The following is a 12,606-nucleotide window of genomic DNA, read 5'->3' on the forward strand; positions in this document are numbered from 1 at the left end:
AACTGATGGTGATGAGGGGAGGGGGTGGGGGGGGGGTTGGTTCAGGGTTAACAGTTAGCTGCTAATGATGATTTCAGGTTCATCCTTGACACCAGGCTCTGACACGTCTGTATCTCCTCCTCTCTTTGGTCCATGGTCCTACTTATATAAGGAGGGGCATCATTACTGCAGTAGGGTTCACCTTCGTCAGGTGCTGCAGCCTCAACACCCCCTCCCTTACACCTGCGCCCACGGTCTGTGGGACAGTTTTAAGACTGCAGGTTCAAAGTCACCAGTCGTCAGTTGCCACTCAGGTGCACCGACCATGGCACCGCCCCCACTCACTGCTCCCCGGGCGCTCAGCTTGAGCTCGCCCCTGCTGACTAAGGTGGTGGGTTAAAGGCCGAGGACAAATGTCATGGTGGGCGGTGGTGTGCTGTGCTTCAATGACAATAGTTCACTTTGACTTCCAGTGCTTGATTTGTCAGACTCAGACTCAGACTGGGATGTTGGATATAGGTTCATACAGTCAGACTAAGATGGTGCTGATGTGTGGAACGGCTCTCTCTTGGTTGGAGTTTGTTGTGAAAAAATATTTCTTTATTTTATGAAGTTGGTTCTCTTCGTGACTGAGGGGAAAAAAATATAAATAATAAAAATCTTTTAATGAAATATTGAACTTTATTGAGTAAAGGCATCAGAGACTGGAGGATTAAACGTTATATAATTATAGCTTTAAAATATAATATTAGGGTTATATAATGAGAAACTGAAAAGGTCAATAAAAGGTTAATTACTTACAGTATCTACTTACAGTAGAATGAGTCTGGAATAATACTTAGTTCTTAGTTTGTAGGGTTTACGTTTTCCTTAAATTCAAATTCCAATGTTTACCCCATCGGTTACGTTTTTTCTTGTGTTCCACACAGGGACATCCATCGGCTTGGAGTGACTCTAATGGGCCACCAAAAGAAGATCATGACCAGCGTCCAGCTGATGAGAGTGCAGGTCCTCAACAAGAGCGTGCCGTCAGTTCACGTATAATTTTCAGCACTGAGGTTTTCCTCCTACAGTTAAAAAAACAAAACAAAAAAGAAAAAAAACATTTCAAGTCTGGGGGACTCCGTTGTAAATGAGATGACCAGATGAAGCAGAGCTGCAGATGTTCTGAAACTAAAAAGACTTTTTCTCCATGATTAAAGGAAGAGACAGTCGAGGTTTATGAATGGAGCAAGACTTTTTAAGGACATGTCTGACATTTAAATGTTTTGTTTTTTGTTTTTTTTCATCTTTTAATTTTAAATGTCTTGTTTGTAAATTGAATTACTGCCTTATTTACTACTACTAAGTTATTTTGAATCTTTTGCCTGCTGACTAAACAGGGTCATTTCACTGATTGACAGCAGCCTACGTGTGGAGATCATTAAGGTCCAGTGAGTTTGGTCGAGGTATTTAAAAATGTTCTTCAGACACTCTTCTGGCACCGTATGCAAATAGCTCGAGAAAATGACGAACTACAATTAAAAGCTGGTGTAAACATTTAAAAAAAAACAACAAAGTACAGATATTTGGCTCACCTGTGTTGCCAGACTGTCTTCACAGTAGTAGAGAACTGTGTCTCCACAGGACAGTTGACACCACCAATAGGCACAGGTCACCAAGGTCCAGCCCTTGATGCAGAACCTCAGGAGAGCCCTGAAGCCCTCTGCCCTCAGCGCACAACGACGACGCTACCTGGAAGATGCGTAAGTTTTGAATTACAGTGCACTTTATTCTTCATTGTTTAGAGGCTGGAGCTGCGATGCTGGTCTTTTCAAAGGTTTGATAGTTTAAATAAAAAAATATATCAATTTTAAAAAAATGATTAAACCTGTGCTGCATTGCAGTAGCGTTAGCTAACTGTTAGGAGTTTTCTCAAAATTATTTTATTCTAACATTGACATTAAAGAGATAAAATATATTTGCAATACACATTAGGTCTGCATTTCTAGAAAATGGAGCTCTTTCAAACATTCTCCTTGTGGTTCAATAAAGTTGGCTTTTGTCGAGGGAACATAATTAGGGTTTTTATGTTTGTTTGTTGTTTTTTAAAATGTGGCCATACCAACAGCTTATAGCACTTCGCTCAATAATTTATTTAAGCTGGACAGTCATTTGAGCTACATTTTTCTAAGTTTCACAGTTGTTCAGAGATTCTAATTCCTACATCTGTTTCAATTTGAATAATTGAAAAGCATCTCCAGCTTAGAGCACTAAAAATATAATCAGTCTGTGTCTTTGAACAGAGTTTTTCTGGTTAACACAGATACATTAGTGTTGTATGCTGTTCCAGCTCCAAGAAACGAGATGATTTAACCTTCAGGTTCTCAAAGGTCATGAACATTTGAAACTGAGAAAACAAACACAAATAAAAAATCAAATGTATATCTTACAATTGTCAGATTACCAATATACATGGTTTTATTTATTGTATTGCAAAATGAAAAAAATGTAATTTTGGCATTTTTTAAATGTGTATTTTTTTTCCAAACCTAAAATGCATAAGATTGTCCTAACGTCATTGTTATTTTACAGGTAAGGCAGTCAAGTTCTAAATGGTAACTGACTAAATGATGTATTATGATACAGATAAAATGTCATACAAAAACCAAAAACAGGATCGTAAAAACAAAACCTGTCAACTCTCTGATATGACAGTGCCAGTCGCCTCCAAAAGTCTTGGTTGTATTTTTTTTTTCAAATGTAAGCCCTAAATGTAAATCAGTTTTATACAATGTGTTTTATCAACTTTCCAACTAATATGAAAACATCATCCCGTTCATTTCCTTGAGGCGTCAGCTTCCTGTTTTTGCTGGGAGGCAGGGGTTAGAGCTGAGGACCCTGTAAGTCTCTGGGTGTTTACAGAGGACATGATGCAAACACTCATTCATGTATTGGACACTTCCTGTAGGGTTCAACACCGAGTGCGAGTGTTGATTTGCCCTGAGACTCTAAGATGTGACACAAACAATTGTCAACCACTGACCGTTTCATTTGTTAAAAGGGAACTTGAAGACAAACAGCTCCGTCAGTTGGTTTATTCAGGAGCAGCAGATTGTCTGCTGTTATTTTTCCCTCTGTTTTTCTGTATTGATCTTCAGTGAGTTTCTACAGTTGGGCAGCTTTTCTGAATGCAGGTGACAGATGCAGGGTTGGATGAGTGTGGTAAAAACCACAGCACATCCACAGATGCCGGGCTTCAGTGGGGGTGAATGAAGCTGGGCTTCTGAATGATGAGTGGACAAAGTGTTGAAGAGGCACTTTGTAATGATAGGGTTTGGTAGTGACGGCTAAAGACAAACTGACGCCTCTGAAAAAAGACACGCAGCAGGTACGACAGGGTCGCAGAGAACTCTTGGTTAAAAATATGTATAAAATGAGTTACTCCTGTTCCACCAATCAACAACCAGATCGTCTGGTGACCATACAATCAATCCATTCTCTTAGATGACATCATAAAACCAATGGTGCAGATCATGAAAAGGAACCGTCCGTCTTTTGAAGTGAAACGTTTGTATAAACCAGAGCACAATCCTTACCTCAGTGTTAATGAAGGTAAAAACAAAAATGCTCTAAGAATGTTTCATCCTAACACAGTTCTTAATGAAGCCTGATTCCTGTGCCACTAAAAGAAGGTGTTATCTTCATGATGCTTCTTTATTATAAGTGTCATTTTACTATTTTTAGAGGTTTATGGTTTCCTTCGTTGGAAAAACACCCGACATTGACTAAAAATCCATCTTTTACAATGTCAGTTTTTGGTTTTGGTAGATCCGTGGGTTTACAGTGAACACATCAAGTCCAGTCACTGGGAGGGAGAAAAGAGAAAGAAACCTTCAGCTTTAGGCTTTATTCACTCTGGTGTTTATGTTCATTTCTTTTGCAGTCAATGCATCATTCTTGTTGCTAATGATTATTCATAAATGTGACACCTGTCCATAACTACCCAATAAAGGAACCTTTGTCTGTGTCCGACTGCAACAAGGGTTTTTCCTGTAACAGAAGCAGAGTTGACATACGTCGTCATGTTTAATGCATTTTTATAACCAAAGAAATATGAGACCAGGATCATTAGTACTGAATGAGGAACATTACTGAGACCTGATGATGTTAACCACAAAGAGACTGTTTATACTGAGGTTTAGACTGAAGAAATGAGGGATGTTATACAAACGCACAGCAGAAGAAAAAATATTTCAGAAGAACAGAAGTTAGATGAATTGTAAAATATGTAGTTCATATAAAATATGGAATTCAAAATTAAATTATATATATATATAAAAACACATATATATCAATTAAATTAAAAAACCCAGAATAAATAAAATAAAAATACGAAAGACATCAACAAAGTGCAGTGTGAACCCATTAAAATATCACATATAGTTGGTGGAGTCTCTATTTTGTGGGGTAACGAGGACGCCATGTATCAGTTTGGCTCCAAATACAACAACACGTCCTGTTATCAGGTCACTCCACGCTGCTGCTTATCATCAGAAAATATCAACATCCGATTTCTCCTGGCAGAAACAAGATAATCATCATCGCCACGGTACGTGGAGTGTCAGGACCGAATAATTCAGCACAAACAATTAAACAAACTGATGTTTCAAACTATGTTATATTTTACATTTTTATTTTCATGTTTCCACTTCTAATGTGACCAGCGATGTTCTCGCTGTAGAGACAAACATTCTTACAGCCTCCATACAGTGTCAACAAAATCAAAGCAATTTTCACAGACGCCTCACTGTCATCTGTGTTGATCGCTGAGAACAGATGGAGATGTGAGGAGGTTTAGACTGAAGAAATGAGGGATGAAGGGGATGAAGAGGAGTGAGGCAGTTTACCTGGGGGTGACACAGAACGGTAGACCTACCAGAAATGATATACTGTATATAGTAGTGGTAATAAAGTCATGTAATTTGTTATGACTAATATATTATGGAAAATTCATATTTGAGTCGTTAAATAGATAGTATTTGTCATGTGTTTTATTGGATTAAAAAAGTAATCAGTATCAAATCAAACATTCTAATATCACCCATCAGTAATATCTACATGTCATTTGTATATTTTGTTGTTTTTCTTTAACATGATATACACATATTGTGATATGTTTCCACTGAAAGACTAGCAGTTGTGAGGAGCTGATCTGAACCTGAACTNNNNGAACTTTGTACTCCATAAATGACAGCAACACATTCTATGCAGCTGCAGAAATGACTTTAATTTGCAGAATGGATGAGTTGAGCCGCTGCTCCAGGTAAGCTCTCTCTCCCTCCATATGATGAAGATGTCGGCCAGATGTCTCCCAGTGGAGTTATTTCTAGCAGACCTGCAGGAGACCTCAGACAAGCTGAAAGAATCAGAATATAAATTCAAGCTGACCCAACAATGCTTCAGGGTCGCCTCAGGAGGTGCTGAAGGTTTGAAATGAAGGACGTCAAAATAAGACTCTGCTGCTGTCCACGAAGGTGAGCACAAATTGGCAGAAAATAAACACAGACCAGTGATTATAAATATGATTGACTACGATGTGAGCTAACAAGGCACTGTTCACCCTCCATATATTCTAGACTTGACATGATTTTCCATTAATTGTCTGTGCTTTTAGGTGCCTGACAAAAACATCATAAATATATGCTTTCAGTGGCTGGTTGATCTTCCTGATGCTGCAGAGCAGAGCCTAATTCAGAGGTAATAAACTTACACAGAAATACTTATGAAAACAATTTGGAACTCTAAACTCTCCTAGACCTGTACATCTGTGGGTTTTTATATCTTTCTTCTGTCTCCTTGTTTTTTCATGGTTCTCCCAGCAGGCTTCTGCCCACTTGCTTCCTATTCCTGGCTGTCCCTGCTCTCACATCAGCCTGGACTTTTACCAGTTTCTTATCTACTCCCCTACACAGCTCGACTGCTTAAAGGCCTCTCTGGAATATTACCCACCTGTTTTCTTTGAAGGGGAAGAAGATGGCTGTCCCCGCTTTATTGTGAACAAATGCCATATGCCTTTACAGGACGTCCATTTTCCCCCTGCTCTTTACCAGTGAGCACATCCAGTAGTCAGCCAAGGAACTTAGCTTCACTGACCTCAGCTAAAACTGAACTGGTTAATAATACTACTGCTACAAAAACAAGCTAACTCTTTCCTTACTACATTTGATCATGCTGCCAACAAAAAACAAAAAACCAAAACATTATCACTTTTGTAAAATAAAGGTTCCAAGAAATCTTTCAGAAAGTTTGGTGGCATTCACGAGATGTTTTAGCTACTTCCTGCCTATAATGGTTTCATGTTAGCTGGAACGCTTGACATAATTGTAGCCAGTGGTTCTGTGCTGCTGCAATATTAAACAGCAGTTAGGAATGTGTTATAAACACTGTATAGTGTACGTATTAATGAGATTACTCAGACTATGATAGTATCAAAGTATCAGGGTTGATCTCATTCCTAGTTGTTAACATACCTGAATGGATGTGTTATAATAAATGCCAGTTGAAGATAAAAAACAACAACTATAGCCCATCAGATCTGATAGCTTAGCCCAAATGCTAAACTTATATTGGAATCGGCAGATACTCCAAGGTGAAGTATTGGTATCAGACATGAAAAAGTTGCATCAAGGTTTCAGACACTATTTATTCAATTTTGAAAACAAGCAATGACAGTAGAACAAGACTGTTTTCTTTTTCTTTTCTTTTTTCATTCTCATTCCATTTTATTTTTTCCTGCATGGCTTTAATCACATTTAGTATTTAACAGCCACAGTCTCTTCAGTCTACAGAGTATCCTTCTGTTTCACATGGCCATCGTTACGTATGATAGTGTGTGTTTTAACACTCTCTCTCTCACACACACACACACACACGGGGGACTTTCATCATTTAGAGCCAGGTGGACACAGTGCAGTCTGACACAGACATTACGACAGTGATTACTTTAATTTTCATGAATCCTGTTCAAGTGTTGAGAATTAACTCTGATTGTCTGAGCTGTAGTGCTGAGGGATAGTTATATAAAGGCAAAAACACACACATGACTTCAGATCTATATTTAAAAGTGTATGTGTGTGTGGGAAGGGTGAATGGTGTTGTTTTGTTGCACCTAGGAGAGGATTATCTCCTCACAGCTCTCCTAAGTTGAAGGAAAGGACAAACTGAGCCGTGGGGGCGGCTGTGGCTGCGACTGTGGCTGTGGTAGTTAGGCAGTGCAGTTGTCTGATAACTGCAGGACTGTGCTATCACTGCAGGTAGATGGCCCGTAGTGGAAAGTGCCCTGAATTGTTGTCAGGGGCAGAAGGTGCTGTGAGGGGACCGACCATTTAAATGTATTCATCAGACTCCATCAATGACATCACGGGCTGAGCCAAGTGTCACAAACACACAACCACCCACACACACAGAAGGATACTGCTCAAAATAGCAATCACAGAAAAATGATTCACAACTTCCTAAAGCACAGGGATCTTTGAGTGTATGACCTGTATGAAATGGAAAGAACACAAAAGGCCGTACAGAATACCGAGGAGTACAGATAATTGAATGTGGGGATTCCTGAAGAGAGCAGTCAAGATAAGTTAGGAGTAACAGCGCTAAACACTGGCTTATTCTGACCGGGCAGTTTATATCAACACATCAAGGACAATTTAATTGTGTTAAGGTGCATTCATTACTTACAACAAATACACCTAAGGGTGCAGACAGAATTTTGAGTTAATTACAAATAGAATAAATAGTAATAGTAATAGTCAATCTTCTATTGAAATGGGGTCATCATTTAGATCTAAAAATGTCTTTTAATAATGTTGATTATTGTTGATGTTTATAGAGTTTACCAATGACGGCTGAAAGACGGGATGAGCCAACAGCGTTCACAAAACTATACAAGCATGTATTTTTTTAAGTAAAGCAAATGGAAAAAATCAAATCTGTATGTTTTTAAGAAGCCCTGATTTTCTGTATTTAATATAGAGGTATTAGTGCAAGGGCTGGGGGAGGTGGAGGGAGGGGGGTATACATAATCAGACACCCACGATTCAGTCAGGGTCTGATCTTGTTCCAAAATAATTTTTCTTTGCTGTATAATAATTTTAACTGTATACCGTGCATCGTTATTTAGAGCTGTTTTCATCAAACTGCTCACAGGATAATCATTTGGCATTAGTACAGGTATCAATGTTTCACCTCATGTGCTCTACACCAAACACGTCATTTATATCAGGCAGGAACGAAGGCAGGGTTAGGCTGCTCTGCTTGTGTACATACGGTGCATTTGTGTTGGTTTAAAATGAATGCCTATAAATAAAAACCCATTCAGACTGTACTGTGGTTTCTAAGACAGTGTTTCTCTGACAGTCCTTAACCCTGCAGCTAGGACAGCTCATCCCTTCACGCCACTGGCTATTTCTGCAAAAAGAATGCTATTAACATATATGTAAATACGCTGTGAAGAAAGCTAGTGCTTCTCTCTTGTCCGCTGCATGCACCCGAGCTGTGTGTATATGTGCAGTGTGTTGTCTGCACGAATGCCCGCTGCTTGCACTCAGATTTTGTGTTCAGAGGGAATTGCTGGCTTTGATGTTCTCCAATGCAGAGAATTGCTGATACCCCTATTAGCTTGCAGAAGCTGATGCAAGCTATGCTAGGGTTAGTCCCTAAAAAAGAGGTTAGTTTCAATTGCTAAGTGGAGCAAGATAGAAATGAGCTACAATTCAATTGCCTAGGGATTTAAGCACAACCAGACAAAAGCCTGCCCTTTATTTAGGAAGATAACACTCTGGTATTAACATGATAACAATGATACATCTCTTTCCTGCACCACATCCAAAGAGGCAGAGCCCACTATGAACGTTGAAAAGCAAATTGCTGGTAAAACTACCTTTCAAGGAAGCAAAACAAAGACATAAGAACTGTTAGAACAGATTAAAAAACACAGAAGCCCAGATAGGAACAGAGTAATTACAGCTTAGAGTAATTCTATCTTTTGCTTGCAACCAACACCAACAGTAAGCTACCTGTATACATGCTGTTGTTTTCATGCCGCTCATTGTTTAGCATGTACAGCAAGAATATTAACATTGGTTTGGAATGGTGTATTTTAGGCTATTTATTTTTTCTAATTAATTTAAATTTATTTCATTTTTGTTTGTTAATTTTTTTAACCCTTATTCCAAATTGAAGATTATGATGTTGCTGTAAAATTAAAATAAAGCATGTTTTATTTCATTTTTGTCTCTCAAAACACACAGCGACCGACAGGTGACACAAATTTTCAACCCCATGGAACAAAATATAATAAGAGTCCGATAATAGAGAGTTTATATTGAATCAATCTTTCATTTTGCACATCGGGAATAATTCCAAAGTTCTATTATACTTGAATGCACCACTTGGTTCACGTAACCCCACGTGGGGGCGGAGGGGGTCGAGCCCTCAACAACCAATCAGGAACTACGCAGGTCACGTTCAGCTCGTCAGTGAGGAGGTTAAGCGCAGATGCTCTGTTTCTTCTGTAATGTCCGATGTTAGCAGCGGGAAGCAAGGAAGCTACTTGCAAAAAAAGACGGAGGAAGGAGAAAAACGGCGAGTACACCGTAAAAGGGAACGGATGAAGCAGAACACTTACCTGCTGAAAGTCCGGAGCTGAGTTATTCAATGAAGGGGACGAGTTGCGACGGTAAGACGGATCGTTTACTTGAAAAATAACACATCGTTTATGCTAATGCTAACTCGGTGTTTCACGGCTAATTACGTATCCTCAATATTGTGAGCCGCTACAAACCTACATACAGACGTTGCGTTCTCAGCCTTTAACGCAGAAAAACGTTGGGAAGCGTATGCTTTTAGCTTCTGTAATTCTATAAATTGTATAGTTATAGTCTTCTAAACGCTAACTATAGAAGGAATTTATCATGTTAAATGTAGGTTGGAAGTAACCAGCAGGATACTTTACTTTAGTAGACCTATAGACAAATGAGGAGTAATTATGCACAATTCTTCTAAATAACTGAAAACAATTATTCTGAATTATTATTTATTCATTATTGGTTTATTTATTCATTCATTGTTGGTATTTTACGTTACATGTGTACATTAGGTGTTTATGAATGTGAAGATTTTTGAATTTTAGTGGTCACTTACCATAACCAGTATTATTTAGACACTGTTCACTGTTCAAAAATGTTATTTCCTGAGTGTTTACTCCTCATATGGGGACTTTTGGCTTTCTTGAATGTTTGTTGTACAGCTGAAATTATGATTTGAGATTTGAATAGATTTAAGATTTGTAAATCAAGGTTGATGAAATATGTATGTATGTAATATAAGTTTTGACATTAAACCTGTTAATGATGCACCTGAGAATAGAATGTAATGGATATAATTTTGTCTATAAGTCAGGTTTTTGAGAGGACTGGAAAGTTTGAGGACCAGAACAAGATCCCAATCGTATTTGATGGCGAGCTATGGAAAAGACACAGACAAGGAGATGCACGTACAAACACACACACATGCATACACAAACACACACATCTTTAAAACAGGTGCACCTGCAATATATTTAAATTGAAAGGGCCTCAATAGATGTTTTATTTTATCTCAAGTGTACCAATATTTTGTTTCTTATTATCTGGGTCATTCTTTTATTTTCTAACTACTATTGTAAAAATACAGGAGTGGCTACTCAACATTCATTCTCTGTCTGATTCATTATTGCTGCTCAACATATGCCTCCTAATGGATTTGGAGTATTCTGATTCTAGCCATGGTTATTACTAATCTAAATTGACATTGTATTGTAATTCAGTTGTATATCACTTAAAGTGGTTACATATGAATCTATCTTAGGATCCACATTCGTATATAAGCAGGTCTTCTCCAGCATGAACAGTATTGAAAACAAAAATCAGCTACGACTCACAAGCAGTCTACAATCCTGTATGAAGAGGGAGGTAATGTCTAACAAATGTAGTTAGTAGTTGGTTTCATAATTGCAACATGCTAAAGTTTATTTATATATAAATAAATTATAGCATAAAGGAAGTCTCTTATCTTCATTTTTAGGTGTCAGGGTTTGGTTGCTCCCAGTGTTTTCTATTCTGTGGGATCGGCGTCCTAATGGAGTGGTAAATGTTGCCAACCCCTGTTTATGTGGTGGTGGTAGTTTTGTGGTAGGTTTTTGTATGTATGGAGGTCATGGTTTGATTTCTCCAACCACCAGGACTGACCCCAGTAGGAAAGATTACATCAGACAGAACACTGTGCCAAAGCACTATGCGGAGTGCAGCTGTGGCATAGCTTAACGAAAGAATAAATATCACCAGAAGTATTGCATAGGGATGACTGAGCATGTGGCCAAGGAGATCAGGCTGTATCCATATGTAAATGAAGAACTAGTTGCCTCTGAAAATAGAAATGACCAACATCAGCAGAATTCCAGCCCCCCTTAAACAACAAAACTAAATACTGAAGATTAGGCAAACTGGATGAATTTAATGATTATTTTGGTCACCATTTCTGTTTGTAGGTCATTGTTTTTGGTTTGTTACTTTGTTTGGTTTAGTTATTACAGCAATTTTGTTTTGTAAATGAACAAAGTCTGAATTCTGAGGCAAATGTATCACTGGGTGCTTTTTAGAATATTTATATATTTGATATTGTTGTCCTTTTTCAATGTAAAATCCTAAGCTGCTTAACAGTGTTAAGACACTGTGGTGGTCCGTGAGTGTGTAGTGGATTATCTGCTGCCCCTTGCTGTTTAATCTTACTGGAGAGAGAGTTTGGTTTGCATTGTCATTGACACGCTGGACGCTTTTCCTGCTCATGGGGGTCATCCCACTTGTTGGAAGGTGCCAGGTTTGGTGACCTTAGAATGTCATCAAGGCTTTTTGCAGATGGCTCGTCATTCTTATTGGCGTTGTCAAGAAGTAACCTTCAACTTTCACAATGGTGGTTTGTAACCGATCGTGAAAATTAGCACATCTGCATTAAAATACCATGGTTCTTTCAGAAAAGAATGAAAATTCAGTAAATGCTGAGGCACATGCTACTGTAAATGCTCCTTTATAAACTGACACCTGATACCACAAACTTATTAGGTCACTTGGTAAGTTACTCTAGGAACCTCAGAATGTCACTGTTTAATATTCCTGTCTTACTTGCCGCTGTCACACTTTTTTTTTTAGAAATGTTTTATAGCCATCAAATTATTATTTAGTTTAACAAACACAATTAAGTTTGACACTCTGCCATCCTAACAATGAGGCATTGTGAACGAGTGTGTGTGTAGACTATATTCCAAATTGTGTTGTAAATATTTGCACTCTCACTTGAGTCAAGGGAGGAAAATACATTTCAATTACTGGCTAATTAAGTGTGTGTGAATATGATGAAAAGCACGTCCTTGTTTTGACTTTGAAACCTCAGCAGCTTTCACACCTGCTTCGCTTTGAGGACAATCAGTTATCAGGTTACTTTTAATTGTGGTCCCACGATCTTATTACTGCAGTGCGAGATACTGTGGGATAGATGAATAAATGAGCAGGTGCAGACCAGTCGAACACTAAATGTGTCCAAAAATTTGAC

At 38.3% G+C, this 12,606-nt stretch overlaps 1 protein-coding gene across 3 annotated transcripts in view; it reads left to right on the forward strand.

Moving 5' to 3' along the window:
- The window catches only part of epha8 (eph receptor A8), an 85,816-nt gene extending 84,763 nt beyond the window's left edge, over positions 1-1,053 (forward strand). For all 3 annotated transcript variants that reach the window (XM_025059894.1, XM_008321024.3, XM_017036719.2), the window contains one exon: positions 909-1,053. In XM_025059894.1, coding sequence (XP_024915662.1) covers positions 909-1,023 — 115 coding nt within the window. In that variant the 3' untranslated portion in view covers positions 1,024-1,053. The remainder of the gene's footprint in view (positions 1-908) is intronic.
- Positions 1,054-12,606: the final 11,553 nt, after the last annotated feature.

Source organism: Cynoglossus semilaevis, chromosome 11, assembly GCF_000523025.1.
Source record: "Cynoglossus semilaevis isolate Cse_v1.0 chromosome 11, Cse_v1.0, whole genome shotgun sequence".
In the NCBI taxonomy this organism is placed as follows: domain Eukaryota; kingdom Metazoa; phylum Chordata; class Actinopteri; order Pleuronectiformes; family Cynoglossidae; genus Cynoglossus; species Cynoglossus semilaevis.